The sequence below is a fragment of the Aptenodytes patagonicus genome, chromosome 11 (genome assembly GCF_965638725.1).
Source record: "Aptenodytes patagonicus chromosome 11, bAptPat1.pri.cur, whole genome shotgun sequence".
In the NCBI taxonomy this organism is placed as follows: Eukaryota; Metazoa; Chordata; class Aves; order Sphenisciformes; family Spheniscidae; genus Aptenodytes; species Aptenodytes patagonicus.
The window spans coordinates 19,997,620-20,024,070 of NC_134959.1; the positions used below are offsets into that span (position 1 = coordinate 19,997,620).

The 26,451-nt window shown below is 38.4% G+C and overlaps 1 protein-coding gene across 2 annotated transcripts in view; it reads left to right on the top strand.

Moving 5' to 3' along the window:
* The window catches only part of SLC6A2 (solute carrier family 6 member 2), a 74,212-nt gene that overhangs the window by 36,257 nt on the left and 11,504 nt on the right, over positions 1-26,451 (top strand). For both annotated transcript variants that reach the window (XM_076348917.1, XM_076348916.1), the window contains 7 exons: positions 7,397-7,535; positions 8,346-8,480; positions 12,821-12,924; positions 15,530-15,654; positions 16,408-16,520; positions 19,773-19,901; positions 22,594-22,693. In XM_076348917.1, coding sequence (XP_076205032.1) covers positions 7,397-7,535; positions 8,346-8,480; positions 12,821-12,924; positions 15,530-15,654; positions 16,408-16,520; positions 19,773-19,901; positions 22,594-22,693 — 845 coding nt within the window. The remainder of the gene's footprint in view (positions 1-7,396; positions 7,536-8,345; positions 8,481-12,820; positions 12,925-15,529; positions 15,655-16,407; positions 16,521-19,772; positions 19,902-22,593; positions 22,694-26,451) is intronic.

Sequence of the window (26,451 nt, forward strand, 5' to 3'; positions counted from 1 at the left end):
CCTATATTACCTTGCATTTGAAATCCTGGCAAGCAGAAGCTTGTTCTCTGTGGAACATCTCCACCTGCACATGTTGCTCAAGGTGTCGCACACAACTAAACACCCATTTATTTGTATTCACCTGTTTCTTATCCAATGTTCTCTATGACAGTACTGACATGGTATCACCACTAGTGTTTTATGTGTTGCTTCCTATAGGGGAAGTGTTTGCTCATCCAAAACTATCACATCTAAGCATTAATCCATGAAAAGGTTACAAACTTAACCTCACTGTGTAAAGGACCCAGCATTACAACAAATGTCAAACCATAAAGTGAGCATTCATTTGTTTAAATGTGTCTGCAGTCCTCAGTTTGTGGCGCGTGGGCCTATTCCTATGGTTGACTTTCTTCTGGCAACTTTGTGTCTTTCCATGCAGCTCTTCTGAAATCAGTGAAGTTTCATGAAAGCTCAACAGCTTCTTTGGAGAGGCTGGGGCTCTTCTTTCACAACCCTCCTGTCTAGGGCAGTGCATGGCCCATTGAGAATGCTGACAGAAGCACCATTTAACTTGCTGACTAAGGGCTGGGGCAGTTGGGAGCACGTGTGCTCTAACTGCTTTGTCATGTATCCTCAAACAATAAACTTTTTTTCAGGAGTTTAGTATTCATTAGACCTACGGAGGGATGAAATTCAAGCGTTTCCATTCTATCTGCAAATCTCAATGTAATGGTTTAAAAGCAGATTTTGAAAATCTCTTTTTTCAGAGTGCTTTGCAGACTTGAATGTGCTGAAGTGTGGCACAAATAGCAAGGGAGGTCAGAATTATTAAGTTAATGGGAGAATTAAGCTGGGTAAAGACTTAAGTGAGTGGAGATAAACATTCTCAGTGAATGAAGAGTTTTAGTCCTAGTGGCCACATATAATTTCAGGATTATTGTGATTCAAAAAGAAATACCATTTCATTCAGTACCAATAGTAAATATGCCAACCAGGGTGCCACTGGTAAATTATCTTTCTGTAAGTGATTCCCAAATGTAGCTTTAAGTCCATTACATAGCTCCATTCTCCAACACAAGAGGGAGCTGAAACATCTTCAGAAAAGAAGATCCCAGACAACAAAGGTGTTGGCAAAAGACAATGCAGTATCCAACAGAGCTGCAGTGACTATGTCCAGCTGAACCCAAGCTGGCTGCTGCAGAGCCCCTGGCTGCCTCTGATGTGTGCCCAGCGCTCCAGGGCGGGGGGAGGTATGTAGCGCACATGTAGCACTGCACGTCAGATGGCTTGGCAACACTCTCCTATGTTCTTGGCTGTAGAAGAGCACTCCCTCCCCTGGAGCCAGGCTATCCTTCTGCATTGCAGTGATGCCATAGACAGAGCTCCTTACAAAGCACCCAGAGGCACCCAAGCAGCTCACAGCAGCTGCATGTATAGCAGAGCTGGATCTGAGCCAGGCTAACCCTGTTGCACTTTGCTGACTTCTTGTGGAGCCACCCTGCTATCTCTGCACTGCACCCCCAGCCCCAGAATTACAGTGAGGAGACACTGATGTTCAACCTGCATGGAGCCAGCTCAGGTCTGCAGGGTTTGTACCACAAGCTCCGTGCCACACAGCTGTGGATATACACCTCGTAGACACAAACTGCTGTGGAAACAGTTCAGCTGAATTTAAGCAGTGCTGTACCTGAAGTAAAAATACCTGGAGCCTGGCAAACTGTGTAAAAAGAAGTCCATCCACAGCTGCTTAAAGCAGATAACCTAACCTTCCATGGATAAAAGATGCAACTGTATTTTATACTCTGAAGGAAACTGGCAGCAATGACAACCAAACTATGGTTGCCCAAATATATAACACAAGAGAGGCATGTAGGAGAGCCTTCTAATTGAGTACAATTATCATGCTTCAAATTGCCTTCTAAATTGAGTATGTAATTTAATTTCTATGGATTGCACACTGTATACACTGACAGTCCTTTTAGCATCTTCAATCTACAATTTGCATTAAGTTTCAAATCATAAAAAAACTAGTCTAAGTACCAGAATAGGCAACAGAGCTCAAGAGACCAGGACTATATCTATTTATATCTTAGCCAATTTGCTGATACTTACTCTATGCAAGCCATTTGGGTTTGATCCCATAAAAGTGACTACTAACTTTTAGAAGTACTTGGAAGTTCTAAGAAGTACTTAATATGTTAACTAACAAATGTATTTGTTAGTTAACATACTAATGTGCTGACAAGTTGATGACATTTTTGTAATCTGAACAAATCTGATACAACACATCTAAAAATTGTTCAGATGAATGACACCCTTCTATTGATCGCATCAGATTTAGGCAAATAACTTTTGCCTTTAATAAAAAGAGAAAGAATGAGCCTATGAAGCTGTGTAATCATATTTGGATTGAAACCTAAAATTATAATTGATTTGGGATTGAAAAACGAGGCCTACTCCAAGGCCTTTAACTTGATCTGCTTGTACAAAAGCTTCTAAATTTCCAAAATACAATCGTGTAAATCTCCATAGGGATGAATAATACAAAAGTCTCCGTAGAAAGTCCTTAGAAAGAACCAGTCTGACAAAAACATCTAGGAGAATTCTACACCTAAAACACTTACCTCCTGTTTTCTGGCTATGGATTAAATGTTTTGGAGTGAACAAGATACACAGTATTTTTCAGATCATGACCCGTGGCATTTCTTTTTCCTTTGGTTTGGTTCCCTGTTTATACTCAAATACTCACCACTTCCATAAAGAGTATGTTCTGAATTGCTCAGAGTGGAGACAAAGCAAAGGTTTATAATAATCCTTATTTTATAGATGAGAACACTAAGAGACAGAAGAATTTCTTGGTTCCAGCATCACCTATTATTAGAATGATGACTGGATCCTTCATTTACTGAGCCCCACTGAGCAGCTGCCCTCCTGCCTCCTCAATAATTTGTCTTTAGTAGGGTTTATGTGTGAATACCAAACAGCTGGGCTTCCTGTTGGCTCTTTGCGATCTGACACCAAATTAAAGAGGATCCAAGTGCTGCACAAAGACAAAACAGAAGACAGTGGTACCAGCCAACAAATTGCTGTTTGCTGATTTCAACAGAAGCAAACTATTTCCCTTTAGCTGAATGCAGTGCGGAAGTAAGGCAAGAATTGGTGCCAGAATTATTGGGTGACCAGGGGAATCTTTCCAGCAGAGAGCACAGGGAAGGAGAGGACCAGAAGAAATCTCCGAGAGAGAAACCAGAATCTCTGAATGCAGCTTCAATCTGAAATCCCTTCACATTCCTGCTCCTCTTGCAGATAGGCAGAAAGACTCTTGGGACCTGTATTTACAGTGATGTACAGTCTCAAAGTCATTGCAAATGTAATTTACACTCCCTTACATGGAAAGCAGTGTTAGCATAAATCAGGCTCCTTTGCACAAATCCCTGATTAAAAAAAAGTTCATTTCTTATCTCTAGTGCATGTTCTTTGATTCTAGGTGCTGTACTAACTAAATATTGCTAGAGCTCTGACTAGAATATCAGAAAGCTTAAACAACTTATTAGCTCTTCTTGTATTTTGCTCAGCATAATATAGTAGGTCCCTGTTCTACTTTCTGTCAGCTCCATCTGTTAATGTTTATTCTCAATCTTTCCCCCATAACATTTTCTTCTCCTTTTTGCATGCATTTCTCATCTACTTTTTCTTTTCTCAATAACAACAATCTGCAGGCAAAATACTAATTCCAGCTGTCTTACTGCCTCTGACTTTTCCTTTGACACAGAGTTGTGAATTATTAGAGTTTATTTTGTTAGCAGAATTGGACAGATATCTCTATACTTATGAAACAAGAATCACTTTCAGAAGCTTTCAGTTAAGACACTCCCAGTAGCTTTGGACATAATTTAGAGAAGTTGACAGACAACAGAGGCTGATACTAGTTGGTGTTATATTTCCTCTGGTTCCCTGGCTTAGGGATTTAAGAGAGATCAGTTTATGCCTTTTTTTTTTTTTTTAATGAGTTGTACATGTCTTTATAGCATTGGGAAATGGGACAATCCTGCAGCTAGTGAAGACAACCCTCGATTCAGGAATGGACGTTGGCCACGCATTATTCTGCTGTAATATCAAAAGGCTGAAAATTCAGGTGTTTTGACCTCAGAGCTTCCTGAACGGGGAATCTTGCAGTATCTCTTACTTCTCATTTTCCTCTTCATGGCCAGTATAAGGGAAGTGACCAAGTATAATGTAAAGGAGCCAGTCAGGGATTCATCACTCAACCTTTCTTAACAGAGACAGGCTAAAAACAGCCTCAGCTGCTCCTGAAATAAGTACTCCTTGATGTGAAACAAGAATAATTGTGGCATAATTGAGCTAACTGGATTTTCTATAGCATCACTGATGTATGCTAACTTGGATGAACATGATGAATGCAAAGTTCTTTTCAAATTTGCCCTTCTCCAAAAAAATGACTGTTTCTCAAAGAACGTTAGAGAGCTATATCCTTCAAACCAAGAAAGTTTAGTCTATCTAATACTTTGGCTGCTGCTTCTCTCCTTCATCTCTTCAGATGTCAACACATCTTAACCTAAATCACAGCCTAGCACTAGATCTTTTATACTTTATGGTGCTGCTGGAACAGAAATTTAGCTTCTAATACGTAAGCATTCACAAACTACTTCCCAGCAACCCTCAAAAAGGGCATCTTTCGGAAAGCTTCTATGACTTATCTTCAGAGGTCACAAAGAAGAACAAAAAAGAAAAAAGGAAAAGGGAACAAAACCCTCCAGAATTACAGCTCAGTAACAGCAGCTGTCTATGACGATTTCCTTGCTTAGCTGCCCAGTTACACAGCTGTTTTGACTGATTACAAAAGTATTTTTCTCTTCCTATTTTATGATCCCTTACCCCAATTAAGGGAGCAGAACTTTTGGAATGGAGAGTCTCCTGAAAATCATGGGAATACCACATTTGAAATGGCAGTTCTGGCAAGTGTTCCAAACAGTAAGATGCATTGCTAGCTGCTTCTTGGAAAGCAAACACACAAGGAAGCAGGTTTCTTTACAAATCCAGAAAAATATTTGGGCAAGAAGAATAAAAAGTTAAATGGGCACAAAGAATGCAAGTTCAGATTCAGTTTTTCTGAGTAGGCATCTACACATCATAATCCAAAGGACTTTCTTTACAACATCCAGCTCTGATAGTGATAGCAGTGTAAGTGTGATAGGACAGATTGCCAAAACCCTCCCAAGATCCTGGACAAATGTTCTGATCAGAAGCCTAGGAAGCTTTTCCCGGCTACACTTACCACTGCCCAAGCTGGTAAGTTTAGAATGGAATCAGGCATCCCTGCCCAGGATTCACTTACGCCTGTGGATCCTCTGGCAAATGATACTTTATTAGCAGAAATACAAGTAGCTTTCACTCACACTCTAAGCAAAAGTTGAATGAGACCTGCCTATTTATTTACATTTAATTAAAGATAATAGGTTTTTAGATGAGATAAAGAAGTCTGCCTCTATGTTTTACTGTTTCCACAGGTAACAGCTATATTGTTATATAGCTATATTGTTGTATAATAAGAGTTAAACTCACCTCATACTTTCTAAATAGGAACATTCTCGAATATATGCCACAAACACATGGTCACTACCTTTTTAATGCCTCACTTGTTATTAGCCTTACAATGCAACAGAAACAGATCAGCTGCTTAATTTAGGAGGATGCTTTCTACAAGTATCTTTTATCCAACCTGGGATAAATCACAGAAACAGTCCAAAAATACAGCATTTCTTATCAAACAGGAGAAACTACAGAAGCAGAACTATTACAATTCTTAGTTGATCATATCTCGATGCTTTAGGAATCGAAAGGGAATTGTATGCAACTCTTTCATATTACTAGATCGTTCTAATGGGCCTTAATTTTCCCAGCATGTTTCTACAGTTTAAGTAGTACAGAGACATTTTTCAGTTTTCCCCATTTAAGTTGACACAGGTTTGCCCTGTCTTGGAACTTGCTCAACCATCTCACTCATCTCTGACTTGGCAAGACAAGTGCTTAAGTTAACTCTGAAGCACCATCTATCTAGTAAGAGATTGTACACAGACAGCCAATAAGGCTGGAATTATACTCCTGAGGATTTAGTCTCCACATGTCTGCAGCCATGCAGAGCAAATCACTCAGTACTTCAGTTTCTCTAAAATGTAGTTATCTTCATAAAACATGTCAAGTTTCTCCAGTGAAAAGGGCTTCTTTGATTTATTTGTACCATCATGGTGCTAAGAAAAGCCAACAGAGATCAACTTTCTATTTTATCCAAAAAGTGCATAGCAAATAAAAGGTGACAGAGAAAGGGGAGGAGACAAGGAAGGTCATGACCATTTTATCTGGATGGGCACTAAAACACTAAGACATTATATCCCTGAGCCAGCATCCTGTAGATCCATATCAGAACAAGGAGTTAGCTCTGCAGTTCTCCTCTAGTACAGGGCTCCAGCCGCAATGCCATTCCTCTTTGCAAATACAGCTTTCAGTAAAGCAAAATATTTCTGCATTTTTTAGATCTGGAAAAGCAGCGAGACACTTCAATAGCATAGAGCTGAGTTAAAGCAAGGGAGATCTCTCCCATAACCCTGCTCCTGTTGCACACAATGTGTTTTGACAACGCTAATTGTAGATATCACCAGTCATGGGGACAAACACTCTTTTCTACACTTCAATCCATTTAATTGTGTAGATCTCAAAAGAATTAGCCTACCCTGCTAAGCAACAGATTTTCCTCTGCTATCACTCCACTATCTCAGTGAACAACACAGAGTACTATATCCAATTTAAATTTACCAACTGTTGTCTTTCCTATCCAACCACTTTTTTGCAGTCTCACAATAGTCTATTCAAAAAGAAATTGAAAGTAACTTTGGAACTGCCCAAGTTGCAGGAAGCCAGCTGTTTGCTTATCTAGAATCACAAAATAATTTAGGTTGAAAGAGATCTCTGAAGGTCATCTAATACAACTCCTTACCCAAAGCAAGGCTAACTTCAAAAGTAAATCAGTCTGCTCAAGGCCTTTACTGGCCAAGTTTTAAAATCTCCAAGGATGGAGATTCTCTGGGCATCTGTTCAGTATTCAAGCATGAATCAATGAATGACACTTCCAAAATCCCCAAACAATTCCAGTGAAGAAAGTGCTACCATTATGGCACTATGGTGTTAAACAGACACTGATGGGCCAGTGAGAACATAAAGGCATTGTGGGAAGAAGCTCAATACATGGCTTCACAAAACAGGATTTCACTAATGGGTAGCAATGTCAGTAGGGCAGCTACTACTGCAGTGCAGCATCCATTTCTGCTGCCCACAGGATGAGATATGTAAAAACCTTTCTCCCCCAGTGACTTCGCTTTGTTTCTGTGTATCTGGTATGTAGGCGAGGAGTTCTGCACCTGCATGAAAGCCGTGGAATCCATGACCTTGGCTTGCCTCGCTGGCAACTTTCCCTCTGCCTCTTGGTGGTGGTAATCATTCTTTTCTTTAGTCTGTGGAAAGGCGTGAAGACTTCAGGAAAGGTAGAGCTAATATTGTCCTTCTATCTCAACTACATTCTTTGTCTCCTTTAAGAAGTCTCCTAATTTTAGAAAGCAAGAGACTAAATCACTGCTTCTGAGGGATCCTCGGGGACCAAACCATGCGAGAGGCCTTCAAATATGTACAGTGGAAATACACAATCCAGATTCAGCCTTTATTTTATTTACAAGTTTTGCTTGTGTGATGTTCCAACTGGAAATTTTATTAGCATATTTTTTTCAATTCAACATTAGTGGTCTCATCCAGAAAATATTCTGAAGGACTTAGATGTCTTAAATTTGCCTCCTATTCTTAGCCAAATGTACTAATGTTTCGATGGTTTAAGATGCTTTCATTTTATTATATAAAATGCCATGACAAGAGAAATATCTGATGAAAGTAATTTGAAATTACTCTTTGACATCCCTTAGAAAACACCTCAACAGAAATTCTAGTGTTGGATACACCTGAGAGCTTTTTGTACATTTTCATGAAAGTATCACCTAACATCAGACAATGACTGCACTTGTTTAGTAAATGAATATATAGCTGAACTATCAGCAGTCTAACACACACTGGTAACGTATAAGCACTCCAAGTCTTCTGTTTGTCAAAACTGTCTCCTACTGGTATCTGTAAACATACATACGTAAAGAGTCATGATACGTAACAGCATTTTCCCAAGACGTCCTCTAAAGAGCGCCTCCATCGAACTGCATGGATAAAACCGAGAAAGTGTCAGCTGTATTTTTCACACATTCTTCAATCTTCTGTAATAGCTGATTAACCTTTGGGATCTCTGTTGTCTGCAGGTTGTTTGGATAACAGCCACTTTGCCTTATGTTGTATTATTTGTCTTGTTAATACATGGAATAACCCTGCCTGGTGCATACAATGGAATAAATGCATACCTGCACATAGATTTCAGAAGATTAAAAGAAGCCACAGTAAGTGTACTCTTCTGCTCTCATTCCCTTGTTATTATTAAACCTGTTGCCCCTGTTATTAAAACTGAAAATATTAGAGCTAATTTCTGAAATTATATAGCCACACTTCTGCTTTTGCATAAGCACTAGTCCACTGTCCCTGATAGTCTAAACTTTCCAACACTGTCCATAACAGGACTATCTCAGCCTGAACCCAAACTGTTCTGATCACAAAAAAAACCCTGTACAAGAGCAGTTTCAAGTGTGGCAGTCCCTTAAAGTCCATGCCTTGACTGTGTACCCCGTAAACTACAGTATCCTTTATACACGAAAATTGAGTCATGCAAAAATTTAGTTCTCAAAAGGCTAAGGATTCCCTCAAGAAGAAAATTTTGCTTTTTGAACCACTAGGTTAAACATTAACCTGGTAAACAAAAATCCTGGCCTATGAAAACCTTGCTAAACATACTAAGCCAGGACTAACTCGTCTAATCACGGTCCTTCATACAAATGAGATTTTCAATAGTACGGTGTTCTTATCTTACTATTGAAAGTAACGTACATTTCCTTGTATCATTTAACAACGTTGCAAGACATTCTCATTAAATATATCCAAACCAACTCACTTCGTGGAGTACCCTGGAACTAAGAATTATTTCATCCATTGTAAAGCAAGATCTACAAGTATAGTGACTAACTCATGAAATCACCAGCATTTCAGACCTACGAAGAACAATGATCTGGTGACTACAGATAGATCTTACCACTGTGCTATTCTAAAAATGTCATAAATCATTTATAAGACAGTGGTATCTCTGTGGATGGGTCGTGAGGCCATTCAAATGGTTACAAAAAACATTAAATAATTAAAAAGGCAGACAAAGACCTTGAGTGTTAGAATACAGACCTATTTTATATTCTCTTAGCAAAACAATCCTTCCTTGGTTTTGTAATACTAAATTTGGAAACTGGCATTTCTTCAACAACAGAAGTTATCACCAGAACCCAGACCCCATCTCACTCCATTTTGGAATAGTCAAACCGAATTTCAAATATGGGACTTTCATCCACCTTTGTCACCAAGGCGGTAGCCACCTCAGTAGTTCACGTTTATGCATACACATAAATAAAAAGATGCAAGGATGAACAAAGGAGGCGCTGAAATTTTTCTTATATATTTTAAGTGCTGTTTGGAAAAAAACATCACAAATTCAACTAGACGTCTATGGAGCTGTGCCAGCTTGCATCAGTTCAAAATCTAGGCCTCCATAATCATAGCTGCCTTCTGCTTTTGGAAGGATATTCTGTGCACCGCTCTTTCTTGGCTTAATACTTCTGCAGCTGCTATTTGAATGACCCTAAAGTTATTTGTTTCGAAGACTAAATTTTTCAGACAACAAAAAAAAAAGTTGCTCTGGAATAATAAAAGGCTAAAGTTCATTTACAAGGAGAAGTTTTACGAACTGCTTTGTCACATCAGCCTTTCTCCTGCTCAGAGACTGGGACACCTACTGCTGCAATAGGCTCGTGTGTTTAATCTTTGTCCTCAGGCTCCGAAGAATAGACTCCTGCTTCAGTTCTATGTCAATGTGTCCCTGAATCTTTTCAGGGTTTTTTCCTCCCAAATGAAGAATCTAACAAAGAATCATCGTAAGTCACAAACAGTAATGACCTACAGAAGGCTCTGCCAATGCTCTTCTAAAAGACCTTAGAGCATCCTGATCAGCGTCAACGTCTGCCTCATTTTATAGGGCCACATACTGCACAGCGCTGAGCAAGCCCTAAGACACCTCAATTTTCAGGGATATTGAATCCACAAAGGGTGTCTCTGTAAAAAGGAGAGAAAGATATTCACCTGAGAACCTCTTAACTAGACCGATGCCTAGCTATGTCCCTTGCTGAAAAAACCAGAAGCTACAAAGCCATAGTACTCATCTCCACTGCACAAATGGATACTTTAAACATCTGTGTAAAACAGCAGCTACACTTCTGGTCTGCTAAAGGAATCGGCGTTAAATATAGAGTTAAATCAGACATGAGAAGACACTCGCTCTTTCATACACCTTAACAAGTTTCCTGAAGTTCAAATAACATCTGGAGGTGCACACAATGTTTCCTCTCCACACAGCACAGTAATTCTTTAAATCCACATACACAAAAGTTATAATGGCATAAACAACCATGAAGAAAGCTGGAAAGATTGATGACTGCCTCCTGTGTAAAATGTTTCTATTTTTTCATTTTTAATGCATATAAAAACAGTATCCTACCATAAAATATATTAGACTACGCATCAACCAGAAGCCATTCAGCTGAAGTGAACAGAGAACATGAGTGTAAACTGCAGAAGAACAAGCCCCACTGTCTGCTTCACATCCTGCTTTGTTACAACAAAAGAAATGGTTTGCATTTAATCTTAGTTGTAATGGAATTTCTGGTTTCTGCTTTTTTTCCCCTTCACCTTGATCTTCTCAATTTGTTTTCTAATCAGCTACTATAAGCCAAGACTCTTACTCAAAAGATACTTAAGCATATGCATAACTCCTTTGGTAGGCAGTAGGTGCTAACCTCTTCTTTGAATCAATAGGACTTAAGCAGATGCTTAACGGTGCTTGAATCATAAGAAAGGGGAAGTATAATGAGTCAACTCCACTGGCAAGACACAAAAGAGCTAGAGAACCACTAAAAACAAGTGCGTTACGGTGGCAGCATGCAGATCTAGTTATAGTTTAAGCAAAATTTATTTTAAAAAAATTTCAGGAACTTCGTTAACAACACAAGTTATGGGAACTTTTAAAAAAAACAAGAAAAACTATAGGAGGCTTTACATCCCTCCTTCTGCACTCTTATCCACATAAACACTCTTCAGAGAGTACAACCCTATTTGATCTCAACCTTTGTGTGGAGATAGAACATGAAGATGTAACTGGGTATATAAAAGAAACAAGCAAGGAATTAATTTTACAGGATTGTTTTGCTATTTAGTAAAAGAAATCCATGATACCTGAAAGTCCTCTATGAACTGCAATTTGAGAAAAATCATATCTGCCTATCCACTGGTTTGCAATAAACATATCATAGATTGTTCTTCATATTATCTTTCAAGTAATGAACTCTCAACAGTTCATAAAATTAAGTTTCCCTACAAAACCAGAGTTCAATAAATGGTTCACAGTCTTCAGCAGGCAGTAGTTGAAAGCGTCTATCATCTATGTTGAGAAAAAAATAGATCACTAGCATAAGTGCTTTCATAGATCATGTTTGGATGGGATACGGTGCTCTCTTTCTTTTCACTGGGCCAAATGGGAAAGCTTAGCATTAAAATCCCAACGCAGATGGAGCTCATAAGCTGCTTAGATCTGTTAGAAAGCCACAGCTCAATAGATACATCTGCTTTTGTAGACATGGATAGAGGTGAAATCAGTGCTTTTCGTAGTCTTGAGCGCTTGGCAGATTTAATCAAACATTGAAGATCTCATTTTGAGAAATGTTGAGTATTATTCACTCCATTGACTTCATTACCCTTGTTGAAGATGCTTGTTTAAATATCTCTGTGTAAAAACCAAATAAGTGAAACCCTCATTAACCAGGGTAGACTATTTTCAGGCTTCTGATTCAGGAGACCAGCACTGTGGCATTGTTCCTGACTGCTGTCTGCACATCTTGAGTGGATGTTGGGCTGCAGGGTCACTTTAGAAAATTTTACAACATTAAAAACATGTTTTCCCTAGTGGACGATTCTTAAAGTGACCACGCTGCATCTAAACTGAAAATTAACGACTATCACAGGAATAACTATCTCCAACTAAGTGAGAAAGGTGACAGATAACCTGCATGGTTCTGTTCACAGCATGTCAGTCGTGCTTCAGCTTCTGAAACAAGAAAGCATCATGTAAAGTGTACTAACAGTCCCGTAAAGAAAGCTCTCTTATGGGAAATAAAATGTCCTGTAACTCTTGACCCATTAACTATTTTTACTTTTCTGGTTGTACATTCCAAACTAACTTGGAACAAGAACTATTGGAAGTGTATTTCTGTCACCCAGGAGAAAAATCATGTAATCATTTCAGAACTCAGCAAAAGCTCAGAAGTACAGATCCAAGTGGTACACCCCACCGTGGTAGCAGCGTGCATGCACTGAGAACTTGCCCACTGCTTCGGCCCTTACCATTTCGGGTTAAGCCATTCCAGACCATGACTGTGCTCCATGTGACATCTCATGAGGGCTGAGAAGCACTTACACTCCCATAAGCATGAATGCTGATCATTTTTCAAAAGCCAGTTGTCTTGTACACGCTTGCATTTCCCTGATGCATCTTTTGGACTGAACTGACACTGACAATGTTGGTGTCATTATGCAGGTATGGATTGATGCAGCTACTCAGATATTTTACTCCTTAGGAGCTGGGTTTGGCGTTTTAATTGCATTTGCCAGTTACAATAAGTTTGACAACAACTGTTACAGGTAAGAGCCTCTTCTTTCATTACTGCTTCAGAATGACACTATTTTACTCTAACTGCAGCTGGAATAAGTACTAAGCTATCTTTTTATCTTCAGTCATTTATTAATGATGGTCAGTCTTGCGTGGACATAGCAACCAACCCAAATCTTGAAACACTGTCTTTCTTACTGAAATTTCAGCAGCAGGAACCTGCCAAGATATCTGCTGTACAGCAAAACAGAATGGGATTAGGTTTGGACTTTAGACAGCTGTGTAAACTGTGCTTGTGTTTGCCTTTCAAAAGTACCATTAAGAGCAACAGAGAACATAGGATGAAATCTTATTGGTCCAGGAACTAAAAGCAGAAGGATTCCATTTTCCAGAAGTGTTTCTGTGCTTTGAGATTACATTTCTGATATTTTATGTTGAGCTCCAATTTAGGAATGCACTTTAAATCAAGTCAGTTTCTAAGTGTTCTGCTGAATCACCACCATGGAAATTCAACCAGAACTGCTCTGCACCTTCTGAGAACTTCCAACATTTAGAACTTTTGTTACCATGCCATTTTGGAATGAAAACAAGCATCGCTTTAAAACTTCCCATGAAATATAAATTCAGAAAGTACATGTATTATAAATACATTGTGAACTGAAGGATGGCAAAAAGTTGTTAAAGTGAAAAGGTACAAGAAAATATATAGATTTGAACTGCCTTAAACAGATCGAAAGCCAAAATCATGGAATACTTCCACTGACTTCAGAGAGCTTTGTACTTAACCTAGAGCGATTTTAGGTTGCCAGCTGATTATTTGCAGTAGGTAGTATTACCAGGTTTGAGAACCCTTCAGTTAGAACACTAGCCATAGCAGTCTTCCAAAATAACATTTATCGTCTTCTGCAAATAATTTTGCATTAATCTCATAGCAGCTCCCTATATAACTGTTTTTCTTCTGTATTCTAATTTTGCTCTGAAATGGAAAAAACCCACTTGAAACTAAGAAAACACCACAGACTATATGTGAAATCATATTATTTAGTTCCTAGTTTACTATATTTGTTCAACGTTGCTTCATAAGCCTTGACTTCCCTGTAAGAGTAATCTGTAGTTTCATTAAATACTGTGTTTTAGTTCTTTTTAATTCTAACCATAAAAGCAAGCTTCAATTCAGTAACATTTACAACACTTAAAATTTCCTTCTTTTGGTCAAATAAGTCCATAATGTGCTGACATATTTTGCTCAAAAGGCTTTCTTGAAACAGAACAAATTGAAAACAGTACTGTTTCCAAATGAAGGCCATGACTCAGCACATGTCCCATCTATGCTTCAACACACCTTCCTTGAGAGGAATAGTGTCAGTAACGTAAGGTAGGGTAACAATACTGAAAATCAGGGCCAGAAAATAGGAGAATCTGTACTTAAATTATGATCTAGTTTTACATGCAAAATCCTGAGAGCTAGCTCAGCTCAGTTTATGAGGACATAAGCATCACATAATCCAGTTATTGACTAAGCAAAAAGAAGCATTATTCACTTGCATAAAAATGTTTTTGAATTATGGGAAACAAGAAATACTGTTGCCATCTTATCAGTGACAAATACCTAGCAATTTTCTTCTTTAATGACTGAAAACAATTTGAGTTTATGGGTCCAATCTGGTCTCTCTTGATCCTGCCGCCTTCCCCCAGGAAAACACTTTAAGAATTGCAGGACATAAATCCTTCAGTGTTATCAAAATAAAGTAATATAAGGAAGAGGATGAAGTTTAGTGTATGGCACCTATGTTTTTGGGTAGCGTAACTGATGAAAGGAAATCATACCTACTTTCTGCTTATTAAAGCACTGTTTGGCATTACTGATGTTCACAGAGCCATGTCCTCTATTCTAAAGGTCATATGCAGCAAAAGATTACATACAAGACACTGTGCAGATTAGGTAGACATCTAAAGACATATGGTCTACTTATCTTCAAGCTAGGTTTGGTAATAGGGGTTATTAATACCTAGGAAAGCTCATACGTCTATCATAATACCATGGCAGATTGATTAAAAACCACAACTTTGTACAATCATTACTATATGATGCACAGTATATAATATTTAACCTTTAAACTAAATTCATTATTGTAACAATCTGATCAACAAGAGTTGTATTTTTTTCAGAAAAGCCTAGCCAACTTCATAGATGAAGGGACCTCATTACAGATTAAGGATGGTTATCCAGTGCCACCTGAATGGCAGCACAGTTTGCTAAAAATGCACTGAAAATACTCCTGAATATCTGCTCACGTGAATTGATGAATAGTAAGGCTCTTCCACTTCAGGCCACTCTCTTGCTACGCTACAGCGACCAGCTAGGATGATGACATTACTCTTTAATATCTTTAATATTTAATATAGCTTTGTTGATTTTTTTTTTTTTTTAACAGAACTCATTTTTAAATCAAAATAGTAAACAGAAGTAGGTCATTTCCTAGCATAGTATGCTGATATGAGCTTTTGATCATCAGGATAATTGCACAATTAGCATTTTCTCAAGAATCTTCCTATCGCTATAAGACAATTCCCATCTTGTTCTTAAAATGTTTGTGGGTTTTTTTTTCACTGGGCTGTTCTTCTCTCCATCATTAGGGATGCTTTGCTGACTAGTACCATTAACTGTGTCACAAGCTTCATCTCAGGATTCGCAATCTTCTCCATATTGGGCTACATGGCTCATGAGCACAAAGTTAAAATTGAGGATGTAGCCACTGAAGGTAGGAAGTTAATTTTATACTAGTTTTACCACTTTTTGTCCACCATTTCTTTGCAAATGTGTTTATATTTGTTTCAAACAAGTATGTGAAAATCTCATGGAAGTGACCTGAATTAAATTACTTGGAACTAAAACTCTGTGTGTACATGCCTTGCTGAAATGTGAACTCCAAATGGTATTGATTCATCTCACCTCTACTGAATTGAGGTTCCCCGACATCCTGCCCCTCATAATTTCAGCCTGTGCAACAAACAGGCATTTACCACTGCAGAGTATCTTGCAAAAGTATTGCTGTTCAGTGCCATAGGTTACTGTTTTGGATGATTCTGGTAGGTTTAGCTGTAGAGTCCTTTCACTGGTAACAGGCCACCCATGATTTCAGTTCCTGTATCTCTCATCACGTCTGAGAGTTCTCCTGCCAAAGAGTGGAGTCCACATTCACACGGTTTCTTCTCTACTACATAGTTGAAAAACAGGTAGTAAGGTTGTGAATCCCATAAAAGATTATTAGAAGTGGAAAAGAATGGGATAGAATTGGTTTTTTAATATAAAACTGTCATGAGTACATTGTTAAAGTATTTTGGATATATTTTTGGTATAATGCAAATTTTGTTTTAACAGCTACTCAGAGTGTGATGTGGACTGATGTAAATGCCAACTTAGTCATAATTTATCTTATTAAAATGAACACTTTTGTGAAGGTAAGAAACATCATTTAATAATACTTCTTTTTTCTTTTTCTTTTTTATTTCAGGAGCTGGTTTAGTTTTCATCCTGTATCCAGAGGCAATTTCAACTCTTTCAGGATCTACGTTTTGGGCTGTGGTATTCTTCATCATGCTCCTTACTCTCGGCATCGACAGTTCTGTGAGTATTTTTTGCTTCTAGCCTTGACATTTTTCCTTTACTGTTATATTCTGTAACTGGAGAGGTATCAACCTTAAACAGGGGCTTTATTACATTTCAAATAAACATTCTGTATATTCCCTGAATCTGTGTTCACAGTCACAGCCAACATACCAATACTATTACTCCTGGCAATATATTCAAAGACTTACAATATTGTAAGAGGTTTAGGAAAAGATCAGATCTTTTACAAGCCAACAAATAATTACTCCCTGCTGCTTTTTTATAACCTTACAGAGAGGCTGTTCATCAACAATTATTACTATTTAAAGGTACAACCCAACATCACTGCTATGAACTATTACTACTATGAACCTGCAATAAGGTTTTGGAACCCTACTGGCAAAACACAAGCCACAGTAAGACACTGAGTAGAGTGTTTTCTAGAAGAGATTTTTACGTGCTGAAATTCATTAATCTGCTCAAGATATACTATGTCTGAAAGTACTCTGATTTTTTCCTACAAGCACCAATACAGAATTTCCTGTAAATTTAGTCACAATTTAAAAATCACACCAGAGTATTTCCATAGTTTTCATTTTACTACTGTCTTACTGTATAACGTCTAGGCTAATGAATGTGTTTGCTCCTTCCATAATGTGATGACTTTTACTCTACCACAATATTCAGGATCATAAAAACTTCAGCCCAGAAAATATCCCAAGTCCCCTAACAAATTTTGTACTGCTTTGTTCTTGCCAGAGAGGCATCAAGACATCCTGTTATATTTAGCTTAAAGGTTTATTAATTTCTGGGAAAAAAACAAACAGGGTCTTTAACTAATAGTGAACCATGAACAAACATTCATCATTTTTAGTAGGGTAGGGGTTTCTTACTATTCTAAAGCATAGAAGTCTCTTGTAGTTCTGAATGTACAGAGCTGATCTAGGAATTTCTTGCTGGAAATGGCAAAAACCAATGTTTCCATTGCTTACAACTTCAGAAAACTTCATTCATTTTCAAGGACAAGAAAGGGAAAGAATGAACTGACATGGAGGAAAGCAAAACTAAGAAAAATGAGGTTGCAGCAGGAAGCTTTAATAACAACTGGCAAAGAGCCGAATGAGATCTTGTGGAGTGATGTCTGATCTGTAAAGGTCAGATTCAGGCCTAAACGTTTCCAAAGTGTTTGGATTTTTGGATTCCCACTCAGGTTCAATGAAGTTTGTCTTTATACACTACGCTCTGGATCCTTATTCAAAAGTTTGAGGCAAGATTATATCTGGGTTTGTAGCTTGGCTATTTTTCAACTGTAAGCAAACATGAAGCATGGAAAGGAAGGGTTTAGCACAGTGGAAGGGCATGAGTGACCAGTAGGAACAGGGAAGAATTAAGAAGAAGAAAATACATGCTCAGAAGTGTTTAGATCTAAAACAGTTAACTTTGCAACAGCAGTAAATTTAAGGCAATGTAAAGAAACATTTGGGTGACAAAGACACAGGGCTTTAGATTGCAGAACATACTTTTCCTACAAGTGGAGAAAGCTCTTTCTTGTGGAGCTAATTAAAATACTATGAACTGATAAACTGTGGCCAAGTTTAGCTGTTTCTTTCTAAAAGGGGAGGCATTTGCTTGTTCATGTTTTGTTCAGGATTTTGCATCATTTACCTAAGACAACTCAGGTCATGCAGTATTTTTTATGGTGGTCTTCTCAACTCTCCCCCCACATTTGACTAATCAAGTCCCTGAAGGGAAAATTAAATTTTTTAAAGCTAAAAGCTTTAGCTTTTTTTTTAGCTTTAAAGCTAAAAAGAAAAATCAAATAACCCCGAAGCTAAAGAGGAATAATTATATATGAATAGTTTTATTCATGCATATAAGCCTGCACTGGCACAGAAATACAGACATCTGTACAAAAATGGAACTGTCAAAATGTTTAAGCAAAGAGAAATCTGATCATGCAAGTTTAAGCAAGCAACAATGAAAAGGACAGAAAATGGAACAAATGTTCACAAACATTTTTTGGAGTGGGTATCTAGCTTGGCATAGGGAATTAACAAGGGGAATAAATAGTGATACATTAAGAAGTGGTCCTTAGCCAAAATAATCCAAGCTGTCTCTTTCCATTTTCAAATTCTCCAAGACCATTTAAGTGCCAACACGGTAACAACTTCTGAGAATATCAAATATTAACCCATCTTAACTGCAGGGCACTCACTGATGACCCCCCAGACATTAGGAAATACAAGCCTAAAGTAGGTTTTGGGACATTTTACTTGTGAACTTTAGTTACCTTTAAAAAAAAAAAAAAAAATAGGTCCACTGCCCCCAGCAATTTGGCTCTAGACAGGAATCATTCAAATTCTAGAGAGATAATTCTCCGCTACTGATTTCAGCCAGAGATGTTGGTTTCATCAAATTCTTATAGGAAAGGTACAGGATATGTCAGCACCTGCTAACCAAATATTGTATTGCACCAAGCACTCCAGGTCTTGCCATGGTCTTTCCGCATCAGAAAAAGCATGGAATCCAGCCTATCTAAAACATTAAATAAGTTTATTATGACAGGAGACTGGAATTCCTTTTCACAACTTCTTGGTGGAAGGGGAGAGAATGCTTTCATTGGCGGAAAGAAACTAAAATTCCTAACAACCTACTTAACCAGGCAATTTCAGTGATAACTTGGAATGTACCTTTCCTATATTGCAAAACAATGGCTAACGTTCAGCATTTACTCCTAGAAAACAAAGTAAAATTCTCCGATATTGTCAACAAAAAAAAAATTACATCAAGCTTCCTATGTAGTGATTCTTCCAGGTCTGTGAAGATTTTTGTCAAACTGGATTTGGTTAATCAACGGCTAAACTGAATCTTTGTTCAGTACATTTCCCCTAGGTGCTTGTTGTGTCTGTCTTTATATTAGAAATCTCTTAAGGAGTTTGGTTACTTAAGCTACCAGCTTTTTCCCCAAAGTATATTAACACGTATATTATTTTTCCCAAGTACTGTCTACTTACTATCCTGGTGAGTCAGCAAAGGGTCTGCAGAGGATATGGCTATCAAGCCACCAACCATGGGACTTGATATCCAGTTCCCTGACTCAGTTCTCTACCACGAGAAAATAAATTATACCTCAGAATGCCAGTGATTTACAGCTGAAATGTCAGAAATCGTACAGTGGTTGGGAATTAATTATACAACCTCCTTTACATTTGACTCGTATTTAGAACAGTCAGTAGTGTTTAACCAGAGCTCTTGCCTTCCCTTCCTCAGATGGGCGGAATGGAGGCTGTCATTACTGGCTTGGCAGATGATTTCCAAATTCTGAAGCAGCATAGAAAGCTCTTCACCTTCGGTGTTTCTTTTGGCACTTTCCTACTTGCCCTTTTGTGCATCACCAATGTAAGTACAACAAAAGTTTCCATCAACAAGTTACCTTAAAAATGCACTTAACCTCATCAGATAGAAATATGAATAGGTGACTACTTTTATTTTACATTTTAATTCTTAAACAATATGGTCAGAACATTACTTTTAGTCTCATCTACATGAAGCTTCTCTGCTTTTTTGCACAAGATCATTAGCTATCAACTGAACCTACAAGTCTTTGTTCCAAAGAACTGTCTATGCTACTGTTGGTCTTGTTTGGTTTTGTGTGTTTGGTTGTTTTTTTTTTTTAAATCACATTAAATGGAACTGTGTTGAGTGCTTATTCCTGTGTGAGGATTTCAAGTGACCAGACCCTTAGTCATCTGGATATTCTCATCTTGAAGCAAATAAGAAGCATTCACTTCTTGTGAAAGGAGTTTAGAATAATGATCTCCTCTCCCCGATGTGTTTCTTAATGTTCCTTCATGTACCTAGATCTTCTCTCTTACTCTTAACACCATAAAAAGCACACAGATAGCTTATCCTGAACATCTAGTAACCTGTATTTATCACTACCATCATCCTGCATAATTTGCCTCACCAGGCTTTTGAAAATTAATTAAAGGTTGGAGAAAACTTTTTTTTTTTGACAAAAAAAGCCAAAAGCCCTGCAAGCAAAGATGCCAAGTGTCAGAAAACAACTGAAACTTGAGGTAGCCACCATGAAAGTAGATGTACTGAACCTCTCCCCTTCTCTAGAAACGGTTTCCAGATCTATTATTAAGATTACTGAAACAGCATAAGCTTATCAACAAAGCTCTTTTTACACTAAAAGAATACCCCAATATTTTTACTCTAGTTTCCTCAAACTGGAAAACATTTGAGACACTACAAATAGATATATCATTTAGAACACCTATCCTTTTAATACCATGCTATCTCCATTGTTACCTAAAGAATTGAACATGCTCCTTCCTTATTCAAAGTTTCAACTGGAATAAAATTTCCTGAAGCTCAAGATCAGAACGAACTTGGTGGTTAAGAACCTGAACAGGTGCCAGTGGGTGCAATTCCACTGCCTTCGAGTGAACTAAAGCAGTTCAAGATAACAACCTAGCTCTAGCTTTTAAATAACGTCATCTGTTTAGGCTTAAGTTCATCCCACCAGCTGGAACACACAAAACTGCCCAGACTTGTCCAAATGTATTGGTTCACATAACTGAAGAAGAACATTTCTCATGTGTACAAAATACAAAGAAAATCCCTTGTGATACCATCACATTACATTAATCTGTTTGATTTTGTGCTCTGAAACTTTAAGGCTGTATTTTCAAAACATGTTTCTTACAAAACCATATTTGTCATTCACTTTACTAAGTTTGATAGCAAAGGCATTCATTTAGAGCAGGTGTAGAGCAAAAACAAGAGGTCAAACTCAAATGTCATTCAATAAGCAACATTTTCTTTCTAAGACAACAACCAAAGTTCATTCAGCTTCCGGAAAAGTCCCCACAGAATTAAAAACCTAGACAAGGCCTAAGTACTGTTCTCTCTATTTTTGTAAATATGCACAGCTGTTTCAGAAAACCATCTTTTTATAAGAAAAAAGAAAACTGATTGATTGCAGAGATTAAAATCACCTAGATATCTAACTAGTACAAGTGAGATTTATACCATTGCTAAAAACATGCAAAATAATTCCTTTGTTCCTCCCCTTCTGAACAGGCATAGTCAGATTAAGTGTGGTTGTAAAAAAAGATTATAATGAAAATCTACTGCAACTGCAAATATTTCAGTTGTTTACATGTGACAAAGAATGTCCTGAAACACATTATTCAGGTTCATTTTGAAACAAGCAAACATACCATGGTCTTCCATTCCTTGTTAGCCCGAACTAAATAAAATGAGCAGTAATTTACACAAATTCATACCACATTGTAAAATGAGGCAAAAAGTAGTCAAATTGCAGCTAAAAAAATATCAGTGAAACAAGACTTTAGTAAATGCATTTACAGTTCTCAGTCATGAACCACTGAAGAACAGAAACGTGCTGTTGGGAAGGAAGATGATCTGGTTTGCTCTCTCCACTGAGCAAAGGCTTGCTAATACCACAGCAAAGAAACTAAAGAGGGCAAAGCTGCTTCCATGTTGGGCTGGTAACAGAGACTTAACATGCAACTGCTCCCTTTGCAGGAACATTGGAAAAGAGAGATGCAGGCACTCTGGGAAAAGGAAACATCAGTCTAAGACTGCAGATCCACTGGACTACAGAATAATTGGCCTTAGGAACAAACTGGGTGATAATGGCTTGTGGAAACTCTGGTAGCGCTCCATTCCTGCCAATAATTTAGGAAGATCCTCATCAACTGCTGTAGACAGGCCCTGCCCTACAGGCTGCTGAGCATTCCCCCCAACAGCCAGTGCCTTCAACTTCCACTGAAAACACCAAGTGCCAACAGCACTCGTTAATCATGCTAAGCTGAGGCTTCTGTTTCCCAGTTCAGTGAGGACATAGGTGAAAGGAAGCCTGTTCTAAAGAGTTGCAAGTCTGATTCCACTATTTTGTAAACATGAACCTGTGTCTGCAGCATCAGCTCCATATTAAAATACTAGGGTTAAGATAAAGTTTCAAGTAAAGCAGATTTCTGTTAATTAGATACGAAACTACTGAGATTGTTCTATTTGTAACTTCGTTTTGTTGCATCTTTCAACTCCTCAATCCTAGGGTGGAATTTATGTGCTCACGCTCCTGGACACATTTGCAGCTGGGACTTCGATATTGTTTGCTGTTCTAATGGAGGCAATTGGAGTTTCCTGGTTTTATGGTAAGCACTTCATTTTGTACCTGCAAAATCTTTTCTAAAATTCCAAATGCTTATGACAGGCTTACATGTTGTTTTAAGGGAAAACAGCACAGCCTTGTACACATGAAGCCATGACAAGCCAGGTTTCATACAGTGATTTTTCATCTGATTTATGAATAGTGACAGGAATGCAGACATTCAGTGGGCCAAACTTTGAAACCCTGCACAAAGCCAAGGAAAACAGTAGAAATGTTTGAATATTTGATTATATATATAGCCTGCTAAACCTCCAGTTATAAAGTTATGAGAGAGTATCTGGCCTGTGGGTGTTCTCCCCATCCCTAATTCAGCATTTAATAGATGAGGTAGTTTTAAATATCTGAAGTCAGAGTTTCAAACATTACCTTTTTCCCCTACGCCCCCAACCTAGAGGAGTACTTTTTATGCTCTATCACTGACCCAGAGATCAAAATTTCCCCTATCATATAAGGAAGGTAGGGCAATTCATAGCCTCAAGCTTATTCACTGGAAAAGATGCCACCTCCAGAAGAGCAGCAATTACAAAGTGCTGTTAAGTCACCAAATCAAGCAGAAAAAAACAAGTCATAATTTAATCTGAATTAGGCATATCTTGCTGAAGAAACAGTGAAAGTGATTTTTCCTTTCTTTTGGGGAGAATGCCATCAGTTCTTTATCTTGTCACAGACAGAGTTAGTAAAATTATGAGGACCCCAAAAAGAATATCTCATTTTCTCCAAGTAAAGCAATAGGATTCTGCATCTTAGGTCTTAGGTCTTATACAAGCCATCGCACTGCAACAGTCCAAACTATCAGTTATATCTGAAATTGCTTGCTGCTAAATTAATCAAGTTTCTTGAGCTCTTGTTTTTCTTCCTCATCTCCTCTTAATTCTCATGTCATACTTTCTGGCTGGTCACAACTCTTTTCGTTATTACCAGGTTTCAATGTCACAGCAGCCTGCAAATCTTCTTCCCATTGAAATCTGTATTGAACTAGCTGCCCTGATTCCCAGTAAGATTGTTCTTCCCCTGAAAGTCACCTTCATTTCTATTCAGAGATAGTGTTTATAGTTAACGTATGTTTCAAAAGGTTCTTAGACACTATCATTCTTACCGCCATTTACCTCCCTCAGTCATGCTGCGCCACCATATTCTTCTAGTCAAACTCTCGCTTGCAGTTAAAAACTGTTGATGAGTGAATGAGGTGAAAGAACGGCATTCATGCATAAAGCTATTCAATCTACTAAAGAAATAGTTTTTAGCTTTAATATACTAATTCTGTCACCCAACATCAGCATGGAGCTAGCAGCTCATATGCTGTTCTCTCAAGATAGTGGAGGCACTAGATTTCGCAGACAACTGTCTTTAATACCCGTAAAAGAGCTGAATGCAGAAGAGTGATCATAGCTTAGTTTGGAAGCAGAGGCATAAAAATATTCTTCAGTTAGTAAGGGCAAGTTATTATCTGCTGCTACTAAAATAGGATTTACTGCACTTTACAATAGCTAGGCTTTGTATGTGGTTCACAGACTAAGCCAAGGTTAGTCAAATTTTGTTTATTTGTTGCACCTTCTGTCCTTCATCATACTTTCCTTTCTCCCTCCTGCCTCCCCATAACTGGGAAAATATCTACTCATTTGTCTTAAGCAGCTGACAGATGTTTTTACTGACACAGCATGACCTGTTGCTTTATAAAGAACTTATTACAGCCCCGGGTGCTATTTAAACTGATTAAATCTGGCATGGTCTTGTCTACCTCTTTTTTTCTGATAGACCCCGGTTGCCTTAATGGCCCAGCTGAATATTGAGTCAGCCTGAAGGCAAGCATTGACATTTTGGCACAGACCAAAAAGGTGGAAATTTAGTTCAAATTATACCTATGACCACTTACTTCACTTACTGTGAAGTTTCTTCTTGCAAAGGCCACCTGTATGTGTAAGACAAGGGAGAGCTAGTTTGTTTTACTACGCAGATGTATTTTAGCTATGACTGCTAGCTTGTTACCATTTTTCCTCTTGTGCAACCCTGATATCATCCCTCTGACGAATATTCTAAGAAAAGCCAGACACCTCTCCCACTGACACAAAACTGCTCTTCTGTTTCAGTCGCGGGAAAATCTCTGCTCAGTCAGATTTTAATGTGAATATCCCCCTGAATTACTAGAATAAGCTCAGTATGAGCTAGCAATGATCTTCATCCTCACCTGTAATCTCATTGCTTTCATTTACTTAAATCATTCCAAAAAAAGATCCCTTAGACTGAAATTTCAGACCAAAAGGGGCATTGATTTGAAAAAAAAATCTAAGGTCGACTGTTTGATTTTGCAAAAGGGAAAGAAATTAACCAAGTACTGACTGCTGGAACTCATCTTTGCTCACAGATGCTTTTGTATGGATGTGTGCCTGGCATGAGAGACAAAGTATGAATGCACACATTTCCACAGAATGTAAATACAAATGGGGCAAACCAACTTGGAGAGCTTACTGCACTGCCATGGTGGGGAAATGTTTCCTACTGTTGTTCTGCTTGCTTTTACACTAGCACAGCTGCCTTTCTTTGGGAATGGTACTGGTATGGCTTACTCCCTTACCGCCACCAGGTGAAAGTCACCACCAACGAATATCGATATTGCTCCAGAGTTAGAAAGGAGACTCAGGAACAAAAAGGGACAGTTGTTGTTACTTCACTACACGGCTAATCAACAGATACCTTGTTCTGTGCTCTGTAGGATTTGCAAATGAATGCCACACAACGGCTTTCGTATTCTTTTTATCCCTTCTTTCTCATGTTCCCAACGCCAACGATCGCTGAACTGCATGAAAAAACAATGTCTTTGCTCATCTTCTCCTGGATGAGGGCTTGTATGACTGGGGTTCTGCATTTGATAGATACATGCTTGTTAGGACAGAAGCAGGGGGCAGGTGACATCTTTATGTGCAGAAAAGCAACTCAAATGTAGTGAATGGATGACAGGATGGCTGAGTGCTTGTGGGTCAGGGCAGAGGCCAGCAAGGGTGACATTGTGGGGAATATTGTTACAGAGCACCTGATCAGGGTAAGGAAGCGGAAGAAGCCTTCTTTAGGCAACTTAAAAAAGTGTCCAGATCAGATCCTGGTTCTTAGAGATGAAGGTATCAGAAGCAACTTCTTAGCATAGATGCTAGGTGGACAAACGAGAAGTAACACTCTTCTGACCCACTACTTGCACTCAAAGAGCTGCTTGGGGATGTGTGCAGCAGGCTAAACAAGTCAGAAGAGTGACCTGCCAGCACATGAAGGCCAACAGCATACTGAGCTGTAACAGAAGCATAACCAGGAGATTAAGGAAGTGATTATTCTCTTACTTGGCACTTGTTAGACTGCATCTGGAATTGTGTGTCCTGTTTTTAACCCTCAGTAAAAAAAGGTGGTGTTAAACTGGAGAGTTCAGTGGTGGGCCACCAAGATGTTCAAGAACTGGAGCACATGCCCTGTGAAGAAAGTCTGAGAGAACTGAGCTTATTTAGCTTGGAGAAGGCTTAGGAAGGACCCTATAGTGGCCTTCTAATACCTACAAGGAAGTTATCAAGAAAGAGAGCCGTGCTTTTCATTGAGGTGCACAATGGCAGGACAGAGGACCATGATCAAATTGAAAGGAGGAAAATAGTTTTTCTGTGTAAGGATAATTAAACATTGGAACAGTTTGCCCAGAGAGTGCTTGCTGACTCTGTTCTTAGAGGTTTGCAAGACCCAACTGGACAAAGCCATGAGAAAGGTGTT